We start from the raw sequence: 27,932 nt of genomic DNA on the forward strand, positions 1-27,932 counted from the left end.
TCCTGCTTCCCTCTTCTTCTATTCCACACTCTGGCTTCTTACCACTTCTCACCTCTCCCTGGGTCTCCCACCCCTTCCCTTTCTTCTATGGTCCACTCTACTCTCCTATTAGGTTCCTTCTCCAGGTCTTTATCTTTCCAACCCATTTAGCTTCATCTATCACCTGCTGGCTATCCTCCTACCCCCACCCCCACCATTTTATTCTGGCATCACTGCCTTCTTTTTCAGTCCTGAAGAAGGATCTCAGCCGAAAAATATTGAGCATTCATTGATTTCCATAGATGCTGCCGGACCTGCTGAGTTCCTCTAGCACCTTGTGTGTGTTGCATTGGATTGCCAGCATCTGCAGACTTTACTGTTCAGAAAAGTATTAATGTTGCTGTATCCAACAAAGGCCCGTTAAATATCAAAGGCAAAGTACACTTGCTTGTTCCTAAGTGGAAGGGAAGTTCTACAGCTCCGGTACCCCATTATGGTGACAATTTAAAAAACAGTTACTTAGCAACAGAAGTGAATCACTGAGACTGACGCTGGCGATATAAGAGAATATGAAGCAGCAATCTTCTAGACAAACTCTGTTGGGGGGCATGGGAAGAGGGAAGGAAATGCTGATGTTTCAGAATGAATCTCTGCACTAGGACTGTGAGTGGAGAGGGCAGATGGCCAGGAGGAGACTCTCCTCTTTATACTGGCCACTGCCCTCCTCTCCTTACTGGCCAGCAGATGATTGGAGAATTGAGGCATAGTGGAGAATGACAGGTAGATTTAGCCAGATTGGGGTTGGGAGTGGGGGGAAAGGGTGGAGTTGAGAGGCAGAGGCAAGTGAAGGCAGGCAAGGAAACAAAGCTAGGTGGGGGAGGAGAGTTTGGGGTGACAGGTAGGAACACAAAAGCTACCAGTGTTGGAGCCTACTACTGAAGGAAGGTGATAATGAGAACCTTTAGAGGCTAGATAGGGAGTAGGGAAATTCGGTGGGGGGGTAAAATGTGTGGGTAGTAGGTGGATGGAACTGCGGGGGGGGTAGGGTAGCAAAACTGATAGGGGATGTAGAGGTATGGGAAAGGGGACAAAAATGGGGAAATTGAAGGTGGATTAGAAAAAGAGGTGGGGATGGGGTTCTCCACACACCCCCATCACATTTTGTATTCCCCTCACTAACCTGTCCCTGTTCTAACCAAAACCCTCTCCTCCCATGTCTGGTCCCATCTGCTTATCACTCCCCTAAGCATTCTCATTATCTCCTTCCTTAGCAGATTGCTGCATTTGTGTTCCTAAATATCACTCCCCAGAAGCTGTCTCCACCTTTACATTCCTCTTCCCTCTGTGAATTAGGACACCCTCACTAAGGAATGGGATCTAGAAAATGACAATGGCCAAGATGACATCAGCATTTTTTTCCATTCCTTCCTGTCTTTACCTATCATCTAACTGCCTCCAAATCGCAAAAACACCCGGCTCTATCTGGCCATGACCCTTCTCCCCTTCCAATCTACCAGTCAATCACCTATCTCACCACTCTTTCTTTCCTCTTTGTAATCATCTCCCACCTCCATCTGAAACGCGATGTGAGGTTTTACCCAAAGTGTAAACAATTCCTTTCCCCCCATGGGTACTGCTCCACTGCTGAGTGTTTATCATTTTTATATTATTCCCTAGGGCAGATATAAGCTTTGAGACTTCTGTCACCATTCTCCCCTTTGACATGCAGGATCATAAAGTGGTGGGAACACCAAGAGGGCTAATGGTCAAAAGATAAAAAGAATTAATATAGCAGATTACTGATCTACAACTACAGAAGTATTTGGGTTTTTTCAATGGCTCAGTGGGTTCTCTGATACTAATTATAGCACCTTAATATCAACTAATTCATGCTGAATATATTGATATTCAAGTGCTATAATTGACATCAGAGAATCTTAACTAAGGAGCATAAAAGTGCACTAATGCAAAGAAAATGTTCTGAGAAATCTAAAAATGCAAAACAGAAATAATAGTCTTAAAATATTCAGCCAACACACATAAAATGCTGGAGCAACTCATCGAGTCAGGCAGCAACCAGCATTTTTTGTGTGTGTTGCTCAAGATTTCCAGCATCTGCAGAATATTTTGTGTTTACAATATTTACCAAATTTGGCAACATCTGTGGATAGATGAACAAGAGCTCAGAATTAATTTTCCAGGACAGTAAGCCTACCATTGCAACTCCGTTCTGCCTGGGATTGGTATTCAATAACCAGGCTGGAAACACTGACATTGGTCAGGAAATTTTACCCCCTATCAAGGTGAAATTAATCTTTACCTCAAATAAAAGATTACTTGGCAACTATTCTGGAAGGCATTGGAAGTTAGGAACTGTACCCAGCAAGAATCAATTATTTCAGTGAAGAAAGATATGAGAAAATTAATATGGAAAAAGAAAACATTTGCATTAAATTTACTCTTGAGAACAATATATAACAAAAAGTTTTACCAAAGTTTTGACTCCATATTGCTTCTCCACTTTTTCTTTCAACTGTTTGAAGCAGGTTTCCAACCTCTCATGGAAAGGCCGCAATGCTTCTGTTACCTTCTCACCGTGAATTCGGACACCCTCACTAAGGAATGGGATCTAGAAAATGACAATGGCCAAGATGACAAAAATATGGAATTTAATACAGAACTATAGAACATTATGTCAGATTCAATGAAGGTTATCCCAAAAGCAGAAGGTAATGGAATTTCATGAGTGAACTACATCTAACGCTGATCAAATGACTATGATTCATGTTGAGCTTGGAATAAAAATGCTTTATAAGCCAGCCCCAAAATTACTCTGCCTTCCAATCATATTAATCATACTTTGTATTGAAAATACACAAGTCTAATTAGTGCTTGCCAATAAATATAGTTGTAATTTTTTTAAAGTCACTTTCAGTTATTAAAAAGTTACTCAGAAGAGATAAATTAATTTAAAAAGCATATTTTTGGTGATAAATCCATAAACTACATCAGATTAATAAATTAAACAGTCAAGGAGGATTTCTAAATTAAACAGTAAAACTCAGGTTCATTAAAGATGTTGAACAAATGACTTAGAAAGGAATTTGAAGAAAAATTTTAAGCTCTCTGGCAGTTCAGAAAATTAGTGCATTTTGCACCCAGTCCAAAAACATTATCAAGCGTATTGGATGAATTGAAGTATATACAAGTAAAATTGCGAAGGAACAGCTGGGATAAATCAAGCCGCAATATGAAAATTTCGATGAAAATTTCAGGAGCAGCTGGGGTGAGACCTAGGTGGAGATGTGCAAAGTTGCAAAGGACAAAACAGATAGTTTTGTTAACAAAGCTGTTGTTCTTTGTAGTTTAAACAAGATCTTGAGGTTGTAGAGTATCAGAAACAGCATCAAAGGAGTAGATTATGAACTTATTAATACTGAGTGGTGATGCTAGCTGAGATTAATTGGCTTAAATCAACACCTGGAGAAACTAACCAGTTGACATTCCAAATGTGTGAATACCCACAATTTATTAATACAGTTAAAATACTTCCAGATACTTATTCTTCAGTGCCTTAACAAGCCTATGGTTTAATAGGGTTGATGGGGATTCCTCCAAGAAGTGTGCCTGGAACCAGGAGACACAGTCTTACTAGAGGGAAGTGAATCTTTGTAATTCACTAAACCAAACAGCTAAGGAGGCCCAAGTATTGACATCATTCAAGATAAGTCAATGTATTTTCAGGGGGATCAAGGAATATGGATGGATTAAAAAAAAACTGACCTTGAAGTAAAATATAAGCCAACATTTTGACATAAGACAGAATGACTATTCCTGTTTCTATTTATCTTAATTTTTAAAAATTAAGTTAAACTTCACTTTGAGTCCAGAGACTGATTTTTAATGCTACCTCATCTAGTTTTACTTCTCTTACACTTACTATTAAGTAAAGCATCCTGGCTAATTATTGATATTTGTTCATTTATATAAATGGATAAAAAGTCATTTTTTAAAATTAAGTGCTTAATGTAAGCTCATACATTTCCAGATTGATTTACTATATTTTCAATGGTTAATTTCAGCCTAATGTTCTAAATTTGTGTTATTAACAAATTCTGTTCATTTCTCAATGCAATTTTTATAGTTTTATAATTGTATTATTGGACTGAAATTAAATGATTTGAGCAGTATGTACTGATAACAAAGAAATTTGCTGAATATATGGCACATAAAATGTGACGTTTTCTTTTCTTTGGATTGGATGATTTGCAACAATAAAATGCATGCTTACAGAAAATGATTTTTACAATTAATTTTTGCATTCACTATATACATCACGCATTCCTTGTTGCTCAGTTTAAACCTAGACTGTGTCAACATTAAAGTACTATAACCTTGAAATTAGTTTGATATAAATCGGGGGTATTAAAACATCACTGTTTGAAGAAATGGTATTAATATTGGCTTCATGGATACATTGCCACCCAAGTCCTCTGAAAGTGATGTGAAGACCTCAGCAATGCCAAGCTCAATGCCGAGAGGCCTGTTAAGGCATTTCAGAAACAAATAAAAAAAAACTGCAGAGGCTGATAATCTAAAATAAAAACAGAAAATAATGGAAAGATTCAGCAGGTCAGGCACCATATATTGAGAGATGAAAGGAATTATTGTTTCAGGTCAATGGTCCTCTATTAGAACAGAATAAAAATGTAAATCAAATATGATTTTTGGTTTTCAATTACTGTTTAATTCACCATACTTGATCTCTAAATTTGAAAGTTTTGTGGAAATACAATTTTCTTTTCTTCTTCACGGCTGATGTCTAAACTGATAAGTTGTTACAGCCATGTTCTGCTTTTATTTAAGTTGCAAGAGCATAGCAGAATATTACTAGCTCTGAATGATTAACAGATTCTATAGCTGCCAAGTGGTGGTAGAGTCATGTTTAAAAAGCATTTGAACAGCTACATGGTTAGGAAAGTTTCAGAGGGATATGGATAAAACACAGATAAATGGGACTAACTGAGAAAGGCTGTTACAAGTAAGTTTTTCATTGCTCCTGTGCATACATGTGCGAATGAAAATAAACTCAACATTGACTTTGATCTTGGGTTGGCATGGGCAAGTTGATCCAAAAGTTTTTCATGCTATATGATTTGAATTTGACATTCATATGTTGTCTGTAACATATGATTTTTCCAAGATTATCACAGGCTTCACATCACATGCTTTTGAGGAAGATCCTGCAATGCTGATCGGACTGGGAACATCTTGCTGTACCTAAATTTGGTGTCTAGGTCAATGCCAGGAAAGCCATCTAGCTTTACTTCTTAAGACAGTCGGCCCTCCTTACCCACAGGGGATTGGTCTTTAGGACCCAGCGGAACACCAGACTTCATTTAAAATGCTCAGTGCGGTGGACATTAGGACCTGGCAGTGCAGCTCTGAATCTGTGGTGTTTCTGTTCACAAAAATAATCACGATCACGATTGAAAATAAGGTGGAAGTAATAAAGCGATTGGAAAGAGGTGAAAAGCTATCAGTCCTTGGAAAAGCGTTAGGCTACAGTCGGTCAACGATCGGAACAATCTTAATGGAGCATGTGAAAGACCCTGCCCCGATGAAAGCTACAATTATTACAAAGCAACGCAGTGGTTTAATTATTGAAATACGTATGTTTCTTAAGTGTTTTATATGCATAGAAAGATAAAATATGTACTATATACTAAGAAAAACGTTTTACTAACTGATGCTAAATAATACCGGATGTACCTGTTCCGACTTCAAATCCAACTTAAAAACAGACTCGGGAATGGAACTCATTCATAACCCGGGGACTGCCTGTATTCTTAAGTCATTTCTAGATTATTTATAATACCTAATACAATGTAAATGCTATGTAAATAGTTGTTATACTGTATTGTTTAGGGAATAATGACAAGAAAAAATAGTCTGTACATGCTCAAACAACAAGAGCTAGAGAGTGCACTTCCGAGTTTTCCCGATCCACGGTTCGTTGAAACCGCGGATAAGGAGGGCCGAATGTACTTTATACACAAGGGTATTGGTAAAATTTAGCCAGAACAGAACAGAATGCATTTCAGAGGCAACCAGCGAAGTGCGTCAGGTTAAGATTTCCTCTACCAAAGAATATCAATAAATTAATTTTTCTAACAATCCAGTAATTTTTCATGGATATCATTGTTCAGACCATTTTTTCCCCTTTGTCTGAATCCTACAGTATTAATTGAATTTAAATTCCATTGGTCTTGTGATGGGATTTGAATTTGGGATTTTGGATGGATGGTCTAAGTTTAGAGTCATAGAGAAGTACAGGACAGAAACAGGCCCTTCGGCCCATCTAATCCATGCAAAACTATTTAAACTGTCTACTTCCATCAACTTGCACTGGAATCATAGCCCTCCATACTTTTACCATCCATGTACCTACCTAAACTACTCTTAAACCTTTAAGTTGAGCTTGCATGCACCACTTGGGCTGCTGGCTTGGTTCACACCCTGACAATCCTCTGAGTGAAAAACATTCCCTCATGTACCCCTAAATTTTTCACCTTTCACCTTTAACTGATGATCTCTCATTCTAGTCCCACCCAACCTCAGCTGAAAAAGCCTGCTTGCATTTACCTTCTCTATATATACCCCTCATAATTTTGTTACCTTCGTCAAATCTCTCCTTAATCTTCTACATTCTAAAGAATAAAGTCCTAACCTATTCAATCTTGCCTTATAACTCAGGTCCTCCAGTCTGAGCAACATCTTTGTAAATTTTCTTTGTACGCTTTCAATCTTATTTGTAACTTTCCTGTAGGTAGGTGACCAAAACAGCACACAATACTCCAAATAAGGCTGCATCAATGTCTTATACAATTTCAACACCTATACACTTAATACTTTGACTTATGAAGATCAATGTGCCAAAAGCTTTCTTTACGACTCTATCTACCTGTGACACCACTTTCAATGAATTATGAAACTGTATTCCCAGATCACTTTGTTCTACAGCACTCCTCAGTGCCCTACTGATGTGCAACATCTTACACTTGTCTGCATTACATTCCATCTACAAACTTCTCAGCCAACTTTTTGCAGCTGGTCCAGATCCCGCTGCAAGTTCTGACAGTCTTCCTCACCATTCACTACACCCTCAATCTTTGTGTCATCTGCACGTTTGCTGATCCAGTTAACTACATAATCATCCAGATCGTTGATATGGATGACAAACAACCCAGCACCAATTCCTGTGGCACTCCACTAGTCACAGGCCTCCAGTCAGAGGCAACCATCTGCTACAACCCTCAGACTTCTCCCACAAAGCCATTGTCTAATCCAATTTACTACTTCATCTTGACTGCTGGGTGACTGAACCTTCTTGACCAACATCTCATGCGGGACCTTGTTGAATGCCTTGCTGAAGTCCATGTGGACAAGATCCATTGCCTTGCCTTCATCAATTTTCCTGGTAACTTCCTCGAAAAACTCTATAAGATTGATTAGACACAACCTACCACGTATAAAGCCACAATGACTATCCCTATTCAGAACATGTCTATCCAAATAGTCATACAGGTTGACCACCTCACTTCCTGAGCCTTGCTGGACGAAAAGAGGTCACACAGTAATAATGGCAAAAATGGACTATAGAAGCTTAAAAAGGATTATTAATTAAACAAAAATTAAATGTAAATTTATTAACTACTGTGCTTACAAGGAATGTTGCTCCTCAGTTATCTTTTTTAAATATTTCATCTAGGCAAAGTTGTTTCATGTATTTTGATCTCTCCCTGTGCAATTTTCTCTTGTTCTGTCACAAATGTATGTTTCTCTGACCCTTTGATTAAATCACCCAACAATTCAATTAACTTGTCAACAGTAAATCTTTCAGTTTCATCATTATTGCTGCAATCTTCACCACTTTTTTGGCAGTTTTATGGGGGCACGACTACGCAAGCACGTGTAAGTCGGACCGTGAGGAAGTGGGAGTATTTAAAGAGAGCAGTTTGTGGAAGTAGGTCATTTTCTTCGGCAGTTTAATGGGGGCACGACTACGCAAGCGCGTGTAAGTTGGACCGTGAGGCAGCAGGAGTATTTAAAGAGAACAGTAGACAGAGCGGGCGACGGACTAGAGGGAGACAGAGTAGGAAGGCTTTGGCTTGAGAGGCTGAGGACGAGCTTCACTTCAAGTGAGGTAAGGCCGGGTAAGTTCCTTTAAAAGGAGAAAGTTTCAAAAGTTGAGGCAAGTATTGGGTAGGTCATGGCAGCTGAGATGGGCCCCGTGGTTTGTTCATCTTGCAGCATGTGGGAAATCAGGGATACTTCCAGTGTCCCTGACGACTATGTGTGCAGGAAGTGTGTCCAACTGCAGCTTCTGGCAGACCGCATTGAGCGTCTGGGGTTGTGATTGGATTCATACTGGAGCATCCGTGATGCTGAGAAAGTCGTGAATAGCACATTTAGTAAGTTGGCCACACCACAGGTAAAGGCTACACAGGCAGAAAGGGAAGGGGTGGCCACTAGACAGCGTAGCAGTAGGCAGGTAGTGCAGGAGTCCCCTGAGGTCATCTCCCTCCTGAACAGATATACTGTTTTGGATACGGTTAGGGGAGATGTCTCATCAGGGGAAGGCAGCAGCAGCGGAGTTCATTGCACCATGGGTGGCTCTGCGGCACAGGAGGGAAGGAAAAGGAGTGGGAGAGCTATAGCGATAGAGGATTCGATTGTAAGGGGGATAGGTAGGCGTTTCTACAGCCGCAAACGAGACTCCAGGATGGTATGTTGCCTTCCTGGTGCAAGGGTCAAGGATGTCTCTGAGTGGCTGCAGGTCATTCTGGAGTGAGAGGGTGAACAGCCAGTGGCCGTGGTGCACATAGGTATCAATGATATAAGTAAAAAATGGGATGAGGTCCTACAAGGTGAATTTAGGGAGTTAGGAGATTAACTAAAAAGTAGGACCACAAAGGTAATAATCTCTGGATTACTACCAGTGCCACGTGCTAGTCAGAGTAGAAATAGGAGGATGTTTCAGATGAATACATGGCTTGAAAAATGGTGCAAGGGGGAGGGATTCAAATTTCTGGGGCACTGGAATCAGTTCTGGGGGAGGTGGGACCGGTATAAACAGGACGGTCTGCAGCTGGGCTGGACTGGAACCAATGTCCTAGGGGAAGCGTTTGCTACTGCTGTTCAGGAGGCTTTAAACTAATGTGGCAGGGGGATGGGAACAAGTGCAGAGAGACAGAGGGGTGTAAAATGAGGGTAGAAGCAAAAAGTAGTAAGGTGAAAAGTAAAAGTGGCAGGCAGGCAAATCCAAGGCAAAAAGCAAAAAGGGCCGCTTTTCAACAGAATTGTATAAGGGCTAAGAGTGTTGTAAAAACAAGCCTGAAGGCTTTGTGTGTCAATGCGAGGAGCATTCGTAACAAGGTGGATGAATTGAATGTGCAGGTAGTTATTAATGAATATGGTATAGTTGGGATCACAGAGACATGGCTCCAGGGTGACCAAGGATGGGAGCTCAACATCCAGTGATATTCAATATTCAGGAGGGATAGACAGGAAAGAAAAGGAGGTGGGGTAGCATTGCTGGTTAGAGAGGAGATTAACGTAATAGAAAGGAGGACATTAGCCTGGAGGATGTGGAATCGATATGGGTAGAGCTGCATAACACTAAGGGGCAGAAAACGCTGGTGGGAGTTGTGTACAGGCCACCTAACAGTAGTAGTGAGGTTGGGGATGGCATTAAACAGGAAATTAGAAATGCGTGCAATAAAGGAACAGTAGATATAATGGGTGACTTCAATCTACATATAGATTGGATGAACCAAATTGGTAAGGGTGCTGAGGAAGAGGATTTCTTGGAATGTATGCGGGATGGTTTTCTGAATCAACATGTCGAGGAACTGAGTAGAGAGCAGGCCATTCTAGATTGGGTATTGAGCAATGAAGAAGGGTTAGTTAGCAATCTAGTCGTGCGAGGCCCCTTGGGTAAGAGTGACCATAATATGGTGGAATTCTTCATTAAGATGGAGAGTGACATAGTTAATTCAGAAACAAAGGTTCTGAACTTAAAGAAGGATAACTTTGAAGGTATGAGATGAGAATTAGCTAAGATAGACTGGCAAATGATACTTAAAGGGTTGACGGTGGATATGCAATGGCAAGCATTTAAAGATCGCATGGGTGAACTACGACAACTGTTCACCCCAGTATGGCAAAAGAATAAACCAGGGAAAGTAGTGCACCTGTGGCTGACAAGGGAAATTAGGGATAGTATCAAGTCCAAAGAAGAAACATATAAATTAGCAAAAAAAAAGCGGCACACCTGAGGACTGGGAAAAATTCATAGACCAGCAGAGGAGGACAAAGGGCTTAATTAGGAAAGGGAAAAAAGATTATGAGAGAAAGCTGGCAGGGAACAAAAAAACTGACTGTAAAAGCTTTTATAGGTATGTGAAAAGAAAAAGATTGGTCAAGACAAATGTAGGTCCCTTACAATCAGAAACAGATGAATTGATCATAAGGAACAAAGACATGGCAGACCAATTGAATAACTACTTTGGTTCTGTCTTCACTAAGGAGGACATAAATAATCTTCAGGAAATAGTAACGGACCGAGGGTCTAGTGAGATGGAGAAACTGAGGGAAATACATGTTAGTAGGGAAGTGGTGTTAGGTAAATTGAAGAGATTAAAGGCAGATAAATCCCCAGGGCCAGATGGTCTGCATCCCAGAGTGCTTAAGGAAGTAGCCCAAGAAATAGTGGAGGCATTAGTGATAATTTTTCAAAACTCCTTAGATTCTGGATTAGTTCCTGAGGATTGGAGGGTGGCTAATGTAACCCCACATTTTAAAAAAGGAGGGAGAGAGAAACCGGGGAATTATAGACCGGTGAGGCTGACATCGGTGGTGGGGAAAATGCTAGAGACAGTTATCAAAGATGTGATAACAGCACATTTGGAAAGAGGTGAAATCATCGGACAAAGTCAGCATGGATTTGTGAAAGGGAAATCATGTCTGACGAATCTTATAGAATTTTTTGGAGATTTAACTAGTAGAGTGGATAGGGGAGAGCCAGTGGATGTGGTATATTTAGATTTTCAAAAGGCTTTTGACAAGGTCCCACACAGGAGATTAGTGTGCAAACTTAAAGCACATGGTATTGTTGTATGGTATTGATGTGGATAGAGAATTGGTTGGCAGACAGGAAGCAAAGAGTGGGAGTAAACGGGACCTTTTCAGAATGGCAGGCAGTGACTAGTGGGGTACCACAAGGCTCAGTGCTGGGACCCCAGTTGTTTACAATATATATTAATGATTTAGACAAGGGAATTAAATGCAGCATCTCCAAGTTTGTGGATGACACAAAGCTGGGCGGCGGTGTTAGCTGTGAGGAGAATGCTAAGAGGATGCAGGGTGACTTGGATAGGTTAGGTGACTGGGTAAATTCATGGCAGATGCAATTTAATGTGGATAAATGTGAGGTTATCCACTTTGGTTGCAAGAACAGAAAAACAGATTATTATCTGAACGGTGGCCGATTAGGAAAAGGGGAGATGCAACGAGACCTGGGTATCATTGTACACCAGTCATTGAAGGTGGGCATGCAGGTACAGCAGGCGGTGAAAAAGGCAAATGGTATGTTGGCATTCATAGCAAACGGATTTGAGTACAGGAGCAGGGAGGTTCTACTGCAGTTGTACAAGGCCTTGGTGAGACCGCACCTAGAGTATTGTGTGCAGTTTTGGTCCCCTAATCTGAGGAAAGACATTCTTGCCATAGTGGGAGTACAAAGCAGGTTCACCAGATCGATTCCTGAAACGGCAGGACTTTCATATGAAGAAAGGCTGGATCGACTAGGCTTATACTCACTAGAATTTAGAAGATTGAGGGGGGGATCTTATTGAAATATATAAAATTCTAAAGGGATTGGACAGGCTAGATGCAGGAAGATGGTTTCCAATGTTGGGGAAGTCCAGAACGAGGGGTCACAGTTTAAGGATAAAGGGGAAGCCTTTCAGGACCGAGATGAGGAAAAACTTCTTCACACAGAGAGTGGTGAATCTGTGGAATTCACTGCCACAGGAAACAGTTGAGGCCAGTTCATTGGCTATATTTAAGAGGAAGTTAGATATGGCCCTTGTGGCTAAAGGGATCAGGGGGTATGGAGAGAAAGCAGGTACAGGGTTCTGAGTTGGATGATCAGCCATGATCACACTGAATGGCGGTGCAGGCTTGAAGGTCCGAATGGCCTACTCCTGCACCTATTTTCTATGTTTCACTTGCAATGTTTTTATCAGCATTCAGAACACTAACTTCTGAGTCTGTAAGTTGATAGACAACAGGTGTTTCATCCCCAACAATCATCCACTCCCTTAGGTTTTCTTAAGACTACTTGCTATGTCTTTGAAAGCAGGCTCTGTAACACTTCTTGCATGTGCAAGCAAATCACGAACAACTACTTTCTCTTTTGGTACACAAAATCCTGTAAAATTATCGTCAAGCTTTTCTTCCGATGCCATTATCAAGCTTTTTGGAAAAATATCTTAGAAGCCATAGCTAGGGTTAAATTTACATAAAATAAGCAAAACTGAGGACAAAATATTGGGACTACCACCAAGTGCAATGTAAATAATAAAAATAGCATACTTTTGTTCAAATGAGTCTTGTCACAGATGGTGCTGCGTGCGCTACACATGGTGCCATTGGTGGCCACCCAGTAAACTGTCTCGTAATTTCATCTGAATTCAAAGAACTTCAATGACTTTTGGGAAAATCAGTGGTCAACCTGTATATTAGGTCCCTTAGAATACTTTCCAATAGTTTTCCTACTGATGTCAGGCTCACTGGCCTATAACTTCCTGGTTTATTTTTTGAGCCTGCTGTGCACCTCCTTTTTTCTTTACCAGGGTTTCAATATACACTAATCCTGTTATCTTATAGTTTATTCTAACAGGCACATATAAGCTTTGTATTCTCAAAATTTCCGCTAGAAAATAGCCTGATCCAAACCACACTTGCCGGATCTTTTCTGATACCAAAATTTGCCTTTCTCCTATTTAGAATCTCAACCTGCGGACCAAACCTATCCTTTTCTTTCTGCTGTGTCACCAACATGTTATTTGTTGTGATTTTACCCAGAAATGGCTACAGACATGATTTATTCTGAGGTAATTTTAATCACTGTTCCCTTCCATGAATTCACTGACTTCTATGTCCAACTCCATGGTAAATACAGAGAAATACAGTTGGCCCTCTTTATCTGCGGGCTCCGCATGCGCAAATTCAACCAGCTGCAGATCGGGAAAACCCAGAAGTTCTCTCTTCAGCACTTGTTGTTTGAGCATGTACAAACTTTTTTTCTTGTCATTATTCTCTAAACAATACAGTATAACAACTATTAGCATTTACATTGTATTAGGTATTATAAGTAATCTAGAGATGATTTAACGTATACGGGAGGACTAGCATAACGCTTTCCCAATGACAGATGGCATTTCAGTTCTTTCAGATCGCTTTATTATTTCCACTATATTTTCAATCGTGATCGTTTTCCATCAACGGAACAGAAACACCGCGGGCAGCGGGTCCCAAGCTCCGCCAGGTCCTAAGGTCCACCGACTTGAGTATCCATGTCTTTTGGTATCCGCGGGGGTCCCGGAACCAATCCCCCGTGGAAAGAAGGGCTGACTGTATTCATTTAAGACTCCGCTCATCTCCCATGGCCCCAAATGTAGATTATCACATTGATCTTTAAGGGGATCCATTCTCTTCTTAGTTACTCTTTTGCTCTTAAATATATTTTTAGAATCTTTTAAGATATTCTTTTAACCTAATCCTATTTGCCAAGGCTATGCTATGGCCTCTTTTCGTACTTGTAATTTCCTTTCTAAGTGTTCTGCTACATCTCTTATACTCATCAAGGCGTTTGCTTGATCCCAGCTCTGCCTATCATATGCCTCATATATCATGTGCAGGGGCTTAACGTTTGTCTTTAAACGGGTTGGTTCCATGGTCCTTCTTTGTTTTGTGACTGTCTGTGGGGAAGATGGATTTCAGGGTTGTATACTGCATACATACTTTGATAATAAATGTACTTTGAACTTTGATAAAGATTAGATAAAGATGAATATTAACAGTAAAGATTAGCTTTATTTATCACATGCACATCGAAACTCTGAAACATACAGTACAATTCTTCGCTTGCGAAAGCGACCAACAAACTCCGAGCATGTGCTGAGAGCAGCCCGTAAATGTTGCCATGATTCTCTGTGTGCCAACATTGCATGCCCACAACTTACTAAACAGTATGCCTTTCTAGTGTATCAAAGCAACTGGAGGAAACCTACATAGTCACAATGAAAGCGTACAAACTCTTTATATCAGCAACAAGAATTGAACCATGATTTTTGGTTATGTCAAGCATAAACCGCTGCTGCTAAATTAACAGATTTCATGCCAGTGATAATAAACCTGATTGTGATAATGCTAACTACTACACTATTGTGCCACCTGGTACTTAGAGTGAAACTGTTTTCATTGGCAGAAGAGTAAAGAACACAGGGATAAAGAATGTAGATGTCTGGCAAAAGATCAATGACACTTAGGAACTTATTTTCTTTTCTCTCTACATCAAAACATCCCTCTTCTGTGACCCTCAACTACAATCCAATACCATCAAATTCAACAATGTCAAAAGTACAGGAGACCTTCTTAATCCCCATGAACCCTAGAACTTACAGGATCTCAACTCTAATTCCATGGACCCACTACCCATTTGCCTATACAGGCAGTCCCTGAGTTACGAATGACCGAATTACGAACAACTCGTACTTATGAACCGAGTAAGGAGAACGCCGTCTGCATTTTAAGATGGATCATGACACCGTCTGCCATTTTAAGTTGGATCACAATGCTGTCCGCCATTTTAAGTCACTGCTGCTGACACTGTGTTGAGTGTGTAACTTTGTATTTGGCTTAAATTTTTCTTAGCAAGGTTCACCTTTTCCCGTCAGCACTGCCCCCACTTGTCCCATTTAACCTGTCTCAGTGCAGTGGACTTTAGCACCCGGGGAATCCAGTGTGGTGGACTTTAGGACCCGGCCGAGCTCGGGACCCACCGCCTGCAGTGTTTCTGTTCCATTGACGGAAAGCAATCACGATTGAAAATAGAGTGGAAATAATAAATTGATCGGAAAGAGGTAAAACGCCATCGGTCATTGGAAAAGCGTTAGGCTACAGTCAGTCAATGATTGGAAGAATTTTAAAGGTTAAAGTGAGAATAATGGAGCATGTGAAAGGCCTGCCCCATTGGAAGCTACAATTATTACTAAGCAACGTAGTGGTTTAATTATTGAAATGCATACATTTTTTAAGTGTTTTAGATGCATAGAAAGGTAAAATATATACTAGATACTAAGACAAACATTTGACTAACTGACGCTAAATAATACCTGATGTACCTGTTCCAACTTACGTACAAATCCGACTTAAAGACAGATTCAGGAATGGAACTCATTAGTAAACCGGGGACTGCCTGTACTGTAATCAGGAATTCTCTCTGGCCTCTGCAATGCCCAAGATCCTTTTGCAGTACTCCTTTATCCAAAGATTACTTCCAATAACAATCCTTCAGTCATTCAGTTCTTGAATCAATCAGTACAACCCTAATCACTACAGTTTATCAACTGTTACCACTTCAATCAATTTTCAGTAAAATGGATTTTTGTTCTAATTAGTAGCTTCACCACTTGTCCACACCTATTGGGAATGCACGCCAGCATCAGAACTTTTGTCTTTGTAATGGCATTTCTGTGATCCTATTAGCTTCCAATGCAGTGTGCTGCTTGCAGCATTTAATTATCTCTATTTGCGCTTATCTTAATATTGTTAATCATAGCCCTAACGAGGCAATCATCCAGCTCTTTTTGTAAATGTTAATTGACACAGCAGTAACTGACTGTCTCATCTCAATTTTAGCTATTCCATGGAGAAAATTAAGTTTTCCTGTTCCACATCTTTCTGCCATTTGTATGCATTGCTTGTTTTCACTTTAAAGAGATTCAAGTGCCTTAACCATTTCAGTTCTAGATGATTCAGAGAAATTCTGATCTCTCTGAGGCTGGCCAGATGTGGGGCTAGAATATATTTTACAGTATTGAAACATAAAAGCAAAATCCTTGGATATTGAAAATATTATTTAAAAAGTTGAAAATACTCAGCAACTCTTATTTATTTTCAGACAGTAATTGCTAGTAATGATTGACATTTTTAGATGCTGTCAATGACACCTGCTTCATCTCCACAAACTATTCTCATTTACCTTGCATGCCATACTTTTTGTCATTTGATTATTCCTGCATTTTACCATACTACATAACTTGCCTTTCATCTCTGCTTTTCCCGTCTCCATCCTTGTCTAAAACCTTTTACATCTCCAACTTTGAAATTCTGATGACAATTTCTAACTCCGCTTGTCTTCTTAGAATGAGAATTAAAATAAAAGATACTGGAAATCTAAAGTAAATTACAGAAACATCATGCTGCATCTTTGGGAAGAGAAACAGCTAATGATTCAGGTCAAACATCTTTTGTCAGAACTGTGAAGAAAAAACTAATTAAGGTGGAACTAGGTGAAAGCAAGCGTTTGACATGGACTAGAAGGGCCAAGATGGCCTATTTCCATGCTGTAATTGTTAAATGGTTACAAGGTGGCTGTGGGGGGGGGGGTAGGCAGTGGGGGTGGGGGCAGATACAGCTGTGGTCACAAAGAGGATAAAGCTGTAAGGCTTTATCTTGTCAAAGAGTGAGTGGGATGTTTCACAGTGTAAAAATATGGCCATAAGAATGCAAGAATTGCATAATGTAGAGCAGAAGTAGATGTAAACTATGTCAGGTTGGCAAGTCGTCCTATTGTGGGAGAGAAGTTACTAAAGGAATAGTTCCTGTAAAATATTGAAAACTGAAGAGAGGGGAAGATGTGTCTGGTAGTAAAATATCTCTTGGCAGAAATTTCAGAGAACGATCTGTTGAAACACACCCACTAATCACCTCATTCTTAAAGCACTTTCCCTTGTACTGCAACATCTGTCCTTTCAGCTCTTCTCTTCTTATAATCCATGGACCCAAATCATCTTTTCAGGTGATGCTGCACTTCCAAGTTACTTGCACTTCTTCCAATCCAGTGTACTATATTCAGTATTCACAATATGTTTTCAGCACTTAGGGAGATTAAAGGCAAATTGGGTGACCACTTTGTGAAGGATCCACATTCAAACCACAGGGATGGAGCTGAACTTCCTGGTCCTGTCACTTTAATTCCCAATGTCACTCAGGCCGACTGGTCTGTGGCCTCCTGTACTTTTACAATGAGACCTATTGCAAGCGTGAGGAACAGATCATCTTCTTTCTGGCCTCAATACAGCTTTCCTGACCCAACAGTAAATTCTACAATTTCAGTTAACTTAATTTTTCTATCTGGGTCAGTCATCCTCCATCTTTGACACTGACTCAGCTGTTTGCTTCCCCTTTTTCTTCTTTTTGAAGTGGGGAATTGGAGGATATGCTCAGCCTGACCTGCTGTATTTCCTACTCTACATTTGGACCTCATAAATTTTTTTGTCTATGTTCTCACTCTCGAACTGCACCATTCACTCAATGACCTGATCATCTTGATTAGTGCTCATCTCTGAAATCACTCCAATTTTAACCAATCAAAAGTTCACCTTCTCTCCATCCCCCCTGCAGCTTAACAAGCTTCTTCTTCTCTCATACTCAGTTCTGACAAAGGGACTTTTGGTCTAAAATATTAACTCTGTTTATCTACCCACAGATGTGGCCTGACCTGCTGATTACTTTTAGCAGTTTCTGTATTCTTTTTAATAAATTCATAAGAATAAATTTATTTCTGTAATCTTTATTTCATGTTTTTAATATCCATAATGTTTTGCTTTTATATTTTATCATGGAAGGTATCTGTTTTATAAAAAAAACTATTTAATATCTTTTCTTCCCACTTTATGCACTTTAAAACCATTTTCATCAGGTCCTTCAAGAGTTTAATTAATGTAACTAACATAAAATGAAGCACAAGCTTAATTTATTTTACAAAAACCAAACAACCTATTTTGAGGAATTTAAATCACTCTCCATTAGCTTATTATCCAAAAACCATGCTTTTTATATTCCATGGCACAATATTTGGTTTAACTTCAAACACGATAGGAAGTAATACCTCCAGTACTCACCTCCCTAACATATGGGCATATGATGCTTTACCCAGAACCATAATCTGACAAACAGAGTAAAGAACCCATTTATAATTCACTGATACTTCAGGTGTTTTGACAGCCGGAACTTCGCTTAAGAGATTGACTTTTTTTGTTCACTTCACGTAAAGATATAATTAGCAGATGTTACATATTTATAAATAAAATAACCAAATAAAGAACAGTTTTTGCATCTAGTAACTTGACATCCTAATGGAATAAAGTGCAAAAAATCTGTGAGTATATATTATTGTATACTCTGGTTGAAGCCAGATACTTTGGGCACAGTGACAATACAGGCAAATTACTGGCTAGGCTAACCTCACAGATGGATACCCAGAGAGTAAGCATGGATTAGCTTCGGAAATGGGCCCATCTTCAATTGTCTGCAATTCACTAATGAAACATTTGCATTTTTGTTTCTAAAAATAAACTAAATATCTGAGAGCCGTTCCAAAACTGAAGTCAAGATTTTAATTCCAGCTAACTGTTAGCTCTCCTGCATTTAAAATTGAGTAACAGATTATCTTGAATAGAAATAATATGTTATTTTCCTTTGTACACTGTTTGGAACTCTTCAGGTTTTTCCAATAAATTTTTACTTTTCATTATTAGTTCTATCATCACCCACGACATGAATGAGAAAGTTAGGCCATAATATAATGATTAGAAAGTTATAGAAAGAAAGCAAGGTTACTATGAACTTTAGGAAAAGGTATAATAATGTTCCATCTGTCTACAAAGATGGTAAAATGCTGAAGGTTATAACATCCTGGGTGAAGGATTTTAAGAATTCCTACCATAGATTTGACTGAAAATGCCACTGAATCACAAGAAGCTATGACTGAAAGATAGAATATGAGGAAATATACATTGACATTGAAAACATAACTATGTTGTTTATTTCCATGGGGGGATTATCTATTGTCGTTTCTGTGGCACAATCAGTGCTTATGATCTCGTGACATTTATTTTGTCAGATGAAATGACAGCTAACTTGCCACCAGGAAAATTGCTGAGCTTATTTTCTATCACCAATGAATTAAGTTTATCCCCTTCAACATTTAAATTCATAAAGGCTTTACCTGCCATGCTATCAGGTCTTTGAGCTTTTCAATCTTTTCATGGTCTTCAGTGTGTTCTTGCATGTATTTTTCAGTGAAAAATGCCTAATTTAAAAAAGGAGCACACAAACAATTTTTATTAAAGGCAATTAGAATCTATTTTTAAATAGTATTTCACAATAGAGCTTGTATGTCTTAAAGTGACACTAAAATGACTGGAGATGTGATGGGAATTAGAACTTAAACATATTAGCTTATATCTCCCAAGATTAGTATACACACATGAATTGATATTTGAAGAATATTATGAACAATATACAAAGATTTGATCAAAAAATTAATTTACCTAAACCCCTATTTTAAAATGTTATGTAAAAGGACAGGGCAGCTAGGTTGGGCAACCCACCCTGACAGACTCCAGTGCTCCTGATTCTGCTGTTACTGATTTTACTGTCAAAGACGTAAAATCAGTCTTTCAGAGGGTGAACCCATAGAAAATATCGGGCTCCGATGGTGACCCTGTGCAAACCAGCTGAGAGGGTATGTGAAGACATTCTTAAGCTCTCCCAGTTTCAGGTTGTGGCTCTCTCCTGCTTTACTATCTTCCCGGCACTCAGCAAAACAAGATAATGTGCCTTAATGACAACTGCCAATGGCTCTAACATTTACCTTCCTTAAGTTTTGATAGGCTGGTCATGGCATACATCACCTCCAGCTTTCCTGACAACCCCAACCCACTGTAACTTGCCTACTGCTGAAACAGGTCTGCAGTAGATGTGCCCTCCCTGGCCCTACACTCATCTCTGGAGCATCTGGACAGTAAAGACACTGCTGTCAGACTATCGTTTATTGATGACTGCTTTGTCTTCAGGGCTATTATTCCAAACTCACCACCAAACTCTGGACCCTGGTAGTTAATTGGATCCTAACTGTCTGACCAAATGACATAATCAGTAAGGACAGACAGTAACACCACCACAATTGGTTCTCCACAAGGTTGCATCCTTAGCCTCCTACTCTACTCTCTGTACTCCTATGATTGCGCGGCCAAATTCTAATCTAATTCCATTTTCAAGTTTGCAGATGATATCACTGTAGTTGGCTGCATCTCAATTAATGACAAATTGGAGTATAGGAAGGAGATAGCGAGCTTAGTAACAAGGTGTCATGACAACAGCCTTTCACTGAATATCAATGAATCAAAAGAGCTGGCCTTTGACTTCAGAAAGGGGAGCAGTGCACATGCTCCTGTCTATATCAACGATATTGAGGTGGAGAGGGTTGAGAGCTTCATGTTCCTAGCCTCCCATCCATAGACTCTGCCTATACTTCCCGCTATTTCAGTAAAGCAGCCAGTATAATCAAAGACCCTACCCACACTCTCTCTTCTTTCCTTTCCCATTGAGCAGAAGATAAGAAAGCCTGAAAGTACGTACCACCAGGCTCAAGCATCTGTGCCACTGTTAGAACATCCTTAAATGAATCTCTTGTAATGACAAGATGACCTTTTAATCTATCTTGTCATGATCTTGCATTTTATTTAACTACACTACATTTTTTCAGTAGCTGTTATACTTAGCTCAATGTATGGTGTAATGATTTGAACTGTACAAAGAGTATGCAAGACAAGCTTCTCACTGTATCTCAGTGCATGGGACAATAATAAATCAGTATCAATTAATGTTAAATAACTAGTAAAGTTTTCAAAAAATGGCTTTAAATCCCTCCGTTGCAGCTGGTGTGAATCAAATTCAGGCAATTATGTGAAAAAAATGGTGACGGAAAGCCAATTAATTAGCTGCTTAAAAATTTCACCTAAATCTCCTTTGCTCATCTGCCTGTGTATAACCACAGAACCAGAGAAGTGATATGAAACCCTGTGAAACTAACAATGGCAATAATGGATATACAGTTATTTACTGATGATGTACACAGTACATGAGCACATTATTTAGAACAAAAAATGAATTTTGATACTGAAACTTAAAAATGTTTTCAAAGTTTAAGTTACCAGACTAGTAATCGGGAGACCAGAGCTGAAATCTCATCAGAGCAGCTGTAGAATTTAAATATACTAATAATCATGAATTAAGTAAAAAGGAAAGGTCACCATGATCACAAAACTAAAGGCATAATTTCTCATTTTTATTTTGTTTATCCTTTATGTGATTTCAGACCAACCGATGCCATTAGAAGGCTCAGCAAGGGTAATTAATAATGTAATAAAGGCTAGCCCAATGTATGAGTAATAAAGTAAATAAAGGAGCAGAAATAGGCCATTTAGCCCACTGAGTCTGCTCCACCATTAAACCATTCTTTGTTTGAAACTCATTCTCCCACCTTCTCCCCATAAACCGAAATCGAGACCCGATCAATCTCTACTTTAAATACACCCAGTGACTTGGCTTTCACAGCCCTATGTGACATCTAATTCCATGGATTCACCACACTCTGGCTGAAGAAATTCTGAAATAGCAGGAATTAAAACTGAGAATTTCAAAAGGCCATACTTCTACTTTGAGGCTGTGTCCTTGGATCCTAGGCTCCCCGACTGATGGAAGTCTATCTAGGCCTTTCTGTAATGCCGCATATCCTTCCAAAAAAATCCATCAAGTAGATGCCCAGATACATTGAATGCTCTTCATACATTCAGCCTTTCATTCTCAAAACCATTCTTGTTAACCTCCTCTGGACGTTCTCTAGAGCCAGCACATATTTTCTCATAAACAGGCCACAAAATTATATACAATATTTCAAGTGTGATCTGACCAATACATTATAATTCCTCAGCAATATATCCTTGTTTTTAAATATATTATAAGTGGTTAAACAAACCTTTTCATAATTAGTGAAACCTCCCATTACTGCAGGATCCACAATTCCATTCAGCAACATGGAGAGAGGATTAATAGGCAAGTTTGGATCATTCATGTGCTGTTGAACCATGTTATTGATCTTTTCATTTGTTAATTGCATTGTTTCTATTGCATTCTCCAAAGGACTTATCTCAACCTGCAAGACAGACAGTACATAATCGTCAAAATGGTATGTTTTGCTTTAAATAATTATTTAAACACTTCTAAATATGTTCTGATAATCTGGCATTATGTTCATCAAACTATAGCAGTATATTAAAACCCTATGTTTCTTTTAGGTTTTATGTTTTTCCCATTATTAAATATCTATCATATTTACAAACAGAATCAAAATTCAGGATACAATTAAATTTATAAACAGATACAATAAATTTTCTGTAACATAATGAGACACAACTATTTCAAATTATGTCAGCTCCAGTTTATTTTCCTCAAAGCAATTTCTCTTAGAAGTCACCAAGCTACGAATTGTGCATAAGGTACAATCAGATGAGTTATATAAAATTAAGCACACTGAAATGATTTAATTTGCTCGATACAATGTTACCACATTGTTCCTAAAGCAATTAGTCACCTTGTGGATAATCTATGTTTTTGGATTTTAGTGAGTTGTTATTCAACAACCAGGTTTAAACCATTAAGATACATCAAGCCATAGAGTCAGACACAGAGTTCTAGAAAAGTACAGCACTAGAAAGAAATCCTTTTCCTCATCTAGTCAATGCTGAGCCACTTCTATAATCTCTAATCAGATCTCTAATTATTCACTCTTAACCAGCATCATTAAATATTGCATAGAAAAATGACCCAGACTTTGTAGTAAACATTGAATGAATGATAATGCTATATTTACATTTCTCATAGAAATTTTATGCTTGTGAGTGACATCCAAGCTAGTAAGAGTTTGATGGAATGCAGAATGCTTCATTGGTGTTCAAGGACTCTGAAAAGGCCAAGGAACTAAGAAAAAAAATCCACTTTGTGTCCCAACACAAGCAGTATTCTTCAGCTGCGAACTCCAATTTTCTCCCTGGCAACTCTTCAAAAATGCCTTCACAACCTTGGTGTAATTTTGGCAACAATTTGAGTTTTGAATCTCATACCTGTGCCATCACTAAGACACTTGTAGCATCATTGAATTCTGTCCCTTTTCAAAGACAAAAATCAAAGTCTGGTGGCAGTGCTCCTTGTAAATGTGCTTAATGGTGAGGAGGGCTTTGCCTTTAATGAAATGAGCTGTATCCACCACCATGTGTAGACTTTTCTGGGCATTGGTGTTTCAATACCAGCCTGTGATGCAATCAGTTACAATACTCTCTACTGTGCATCTATAGAAGTTTGTCAAAGTTTTAGGAGCCACGGCAAAGCTACGCAAACATCTAAGAAAGTAGGTAGACTGTCATTCCTTCTTTCAGATGCACTTAGGCGGTGGTCCCAAGATAGATTATCTAATATAATAATACCAAGAAATTTTAAGTTACTGATCCCCTTCAACTCCAATAAGAACTGGATCATGGACTATGGGGCATCTTCCTCCTATAGTCAAAAATCAGCTCTTTGGTTTTGCTGATGTTGAGCGAGGTTTGACTAGATTTTCAATGTACCTCCTATATGCAGATTCATCACTTAAAATCAACTTACATTGCCAAATTATTGTCATCTCTCTTTATCTGGTGCAGCATCAATTTTTTTTAGATGGGAGTCATGTGAAGTATCTTATATATAATGTAACATAAATGGAAGCTGTTATATTATACCTCTTTACCAATGTTTGGGTATTGAGAGTAGCTCCCATATCCAGCCATCAACACCACTTTAGTTACAATAAAAGGACTGGAATAGGCAGTCACCTGTCTACTCCATATGAATTGGTGTGTTTGCACCAGTCCACTGTCACACTAAGCACACTCAACAGATTCACAATTGTCTGCAGCATCCTGCACAAAATACCCAAAAGGATAACTTAGCCCTTGCCTGACTAACTAGAGGAAGAGGAAGAATGATCTGGAGGTGGAATAGAACATGCCCCAAGGGGAAATATTCTTCTTTTCCCCTTTGGGCTTAAATGTAAGGCATTCAGGAGAATTGCCATATAGTTAAGTTGCTTTTGATTGTACATTTGAAAGGGCTTTCCCTTCCATTGTTTGAAACCAGCACAGTGGAAGGGAAGCCCTTTCCAAATGTACAATCATAAACAATTTAACCATCCTGCGATTCTCCTAAATACATTACCAAACAAAAGGTGTAGCCATGGTCATTCACATGGGTACCAACTATGCCTGCCTTTAAGTGGAACAGTCTATGTTCCAAGCCTACAATGATATCAGTCCCCAACATTTCCTATGCTACATTGACAAATGCATTGGCGCTGCTTTCTGCACTCATACGGAGCATGCCAACTTCATCAATGTTGCCTCCAATTTCCACCCTGCTCTCAAATTTACTTGCTCCATTTTTAATACCTCCCTCCCCTTTCTCGATCTCTCTGTCCTTATCGCTGGAGCCAGCTTATCTACTTTACCTTTTATAAACCCACTGATTCTCACAGCTAGCTAAACTATACCTCTTCCCATCCTGTTACTTGTAAAAATGTTATCCTTTTCTTTCAATTCCTCCGTCTCTGCTGCATCTGGTCTCAGGGTGAGGCTTTTCATCCTTTTTCAAAGAAAGAGGCTTCCCTTCCTCCACCATCAACACTGCCCTCACCCACATCTCTTCCTTTTTGCGCACGCCTGCCTTCACCCCCATCCTCCCACCACCCCACCCGGGACAGTGTTCCTCTTGTCCTCACCAACCATCCCACCAGCCTCCACGTCCAGCACATAACCCTCCGTAATTTACACCATTTCCAACTGGATCCCATCACCAAGCACATCTTTCCCTCCCACCTCTTTCTGCTTTCCGCAGGGATCGCTCCCTATGCACCTCCCTTGTCCACTTATCCCTCCTCACTGAATCCCTCTTCTGGTATTTATCCTTGCAAGCAGAAGAAGTGCTACACCTACCCCTATACCTCCTCCCTCACTACTATTCAGGGCCCCAAACAGTCCTTCCTGATAAAGTGACACTTCACCTGTAGGTCTGGTGGGGTTATTTACTGTATCTAGTGCTCCCGGTGTGGCCTTCTGTATATCAGGGAGACCCAACGTAGATTGGGAGACTGCTTTGCCAAGCTCTTACGGTCATTCTGCTAGAAAAAGTGGAATCTCCCAGTGGCCACCCATTTTAATTCTACTTCCCATTCCTTTTCCAACATGTCAGTCCATGGTCTCATTTACTGCCGCAATGAGGCTACACTCAGGTTGGAAGAGCAACACCTTATATTCTGCCTGATAGCCTCAAACCTGAAGGCATGAATATCAATTTCTCGAACTTCCTATAATGACTCCCCCCCCCCCCACCATTCCCCATTCCCTTCTCTCACCTTATCTCACTTGTCCATCACCTCCCTTTGGTGCTCCTCCCCCTTCCAGCCTTCTGCCCTCTCCTATCAGATTAACCCTTCTCCAGCCTTTTATTTCTTTCACCAATTGACTTCACAGTTCTTTGCTTCCTCTTCCCCCTCTCCCAGTTTCACCTATCACCTACTACCTTGTATTTCTTCCTTCCCTCCCTCCACCTTCTTACTCTAACTTCTCATCTTTTTTCTCCAGTCCTTATGAAGGGTCTTGGCCAGAAATGTCAACTGTACTCTGTTCCATAGATACTGCCTGGCCTGCTGACTTCCTCCAGTATTTTGCTTCTTGAACACCATAATCATGCACATACACCATTAACTGGCCATGCATAAATCTGCTAGAATTTATTCTCAATTTTCAAAGGAAAGTGCAAAACAGTACAGTCAAGATTACCTAAGGGAACTCATGAATTTGGTAACAATGTCCCACCAATGCAAAAATATACCCTGAAAGCAAAAGTGCTCCGTCTTGCAAGTCAGATAGCTAAACAGCATCTGTGTTTTTTGGCATCCCCATTAAGGAAAAAACATGTAAGAATGTATTTTTACCATCCAGTATCCTTTCCTTAGCATTCTATCGAGTTAAATGATCTTTAGCAGTTTGCTTTATAAACAGTTGTGCAGTAGCAATGCGACATTGTTGATTATTACTAATAAATGGTGCATGATATTCTGTTCTTACTGCAGGAAAGGCAACATGTTTTTGCTTATTTTGTGTACCTGTCTGCTAGTGATTAGTAAATTTGAGGCCTAAATCTTTCATCCAATTCACCTCCAGCTTCTCACACTTCGGGAAAAATTCCAATTCCTTTTTGGGGTCAAACTATGCCTCACTTTTTTTCCATTGAACACCAACTGCTTCAATTTTGCTTCCATTGAAACTTATTGCACCAATCTACATTATTTACTTTGCCACTTAACAATCCACAAATCAAGGTACAGTATATAGCTCTTTCTTAAAGTCATTTTTAAAAACAGTGAAATGCTGCAAAGTGTGATTATGATCCTTGGTTGACACTATGTTATAATCTGCCAAGAAGAACAAATATAATTACTGGCAGTCCCTGGGTTACGTACGAGTTCCGTTCCTGAGTCCGTCTTTAAGTTGGATTTGTACGTAAGTCTGAACAAGTACAATCAGTATTATTTAGCGTCAGTAAGTCAAATGTTTGTCTTAGTATATATTATATTTTACCTTTCTATGCATATAAAACACAAGAAACGTATGTATTCCAATAATTAAACCACTGCGTTGCTTAGTAATAATTGTAGCTTCCATTGGGGCAGGGCCTTTCACATGCTCCATTATTCTCACTTTATCCTTTAAAATTATTCTTATCATTGACCGACTGTAGCCTAACGATTTTCCAATGACCGATGGCGTTTCACCTCTTTCCAAATGCTTTATTATTTCAACTTTATTTTCAATCACGATTGCTTCCCGTCAATGGAACAGAAACACTGTGGGCGGCGGGTCTCGAGGTCCACTAGGCCCTAAGGAACACCGCACTGAATTCCCCAGGTCTGAAAATCCACCGCACTGAGACAGGTTAAATGGGACAAGTGGAGGCTGTGCCGGGTTTGGGCATTTGATCCTCCACAATATTCTGTGTGAGAATTTAAACTGGATGTGGCAGTGTTTTTTTTTGTGAGGTCCAGTTGCGAGCTCGACATCTGGCACGGATGGTACAGGAGTCACTGGATTGACATCAACCCGGCACGGGAGCGGTCTCTCACTGGATCAAACACGAGAACCTCTGTTCTCCAGCCAGGCGCTGATCTCACTGCGCCACCAGCCGACTGGAATGGTGGGGGGGAGGGGGGGTGGTCAAGGTGAATCTTACTAAGAAAAGTTTAAGCCAAATACAAAGTATACAAAGTTAAACACTCAAAACAGTGTCAACGGCAACGACTTAAAATGGCGGCCGGCATTCTCCTTCCTCAGTTAGTAAGTATGAGTTGTCTGTCAGTCAGACGTTCGTAACTCGGGGACTACCTGTATTCTATTTCCTATCATCCATTCAATCACAAACCAAAACAAATATATTACTCTAATTCCAAGCAATCTCATTGTAGTTAACAGATTTATATTATTATGTTTGAGCATCTATATCCTTAACACCTAACATCTAGAGATACCTTTACTGACAATGGTTGTCTATCTTCAGACTTACCATTATATTTTTTAATTTTGTACTGAATCTAGCTGGCTTCTGCTGTTACATTTTTAAATTGCTTTTGTTCATATCCTCTATTGTAAAGACCAATACAGGATAGC

The 27,932-nt window shown here is 39.6% G+C and overlaps 1 protein-coding gene across 2 annotated transcripts in view; it reads right to left on the reverse strand.

The window, feature by feature from the left end:
- Window positions 1-27,932, reverse strand: part of dock1 (dedicator of cytokinesis 1) — a 549,009-nt gene that overhangs the window by 19,704 nt on the left and 501,373 nt on the right. For both annotated transcript variants that reach the window (XM_059947697.1, XM_059947695.1), the window contains 3 exons: window positions 22,157-22,333; window positions 19,343-19,426; window positions 2,471-2,608 (listed from right to left, as the gene is read on the reverse strand). In XM_059947697.1, the coding sequence (XP_059803680.1) occupies window positions 2,471-2,608; window positions 19,343-19,426; window positions 22,157-22,333 (399 nt within the window). The remainder of the gene's footprint in view (window positions 1-2,470; window positions 2,609-19,342; window positions 19,427-22,156; window positions 22,334-27,932) is intronic.

The sequence above is a fragment of the Hypanus sabinus genome, chromosome 22 (genome assembly GCF_030144855.1).
Source record: "Hypanus sabinus isolate sHypSab1 chromosome 22, sHypSab1.hap1, whole genome shotgun sequence".
NCBI lineage: Eukaryota > Metazoa > Chordata > Chondrichthyes > Myliobatiformes > Dasyatidae > Hypanus > Hypanus sabinus.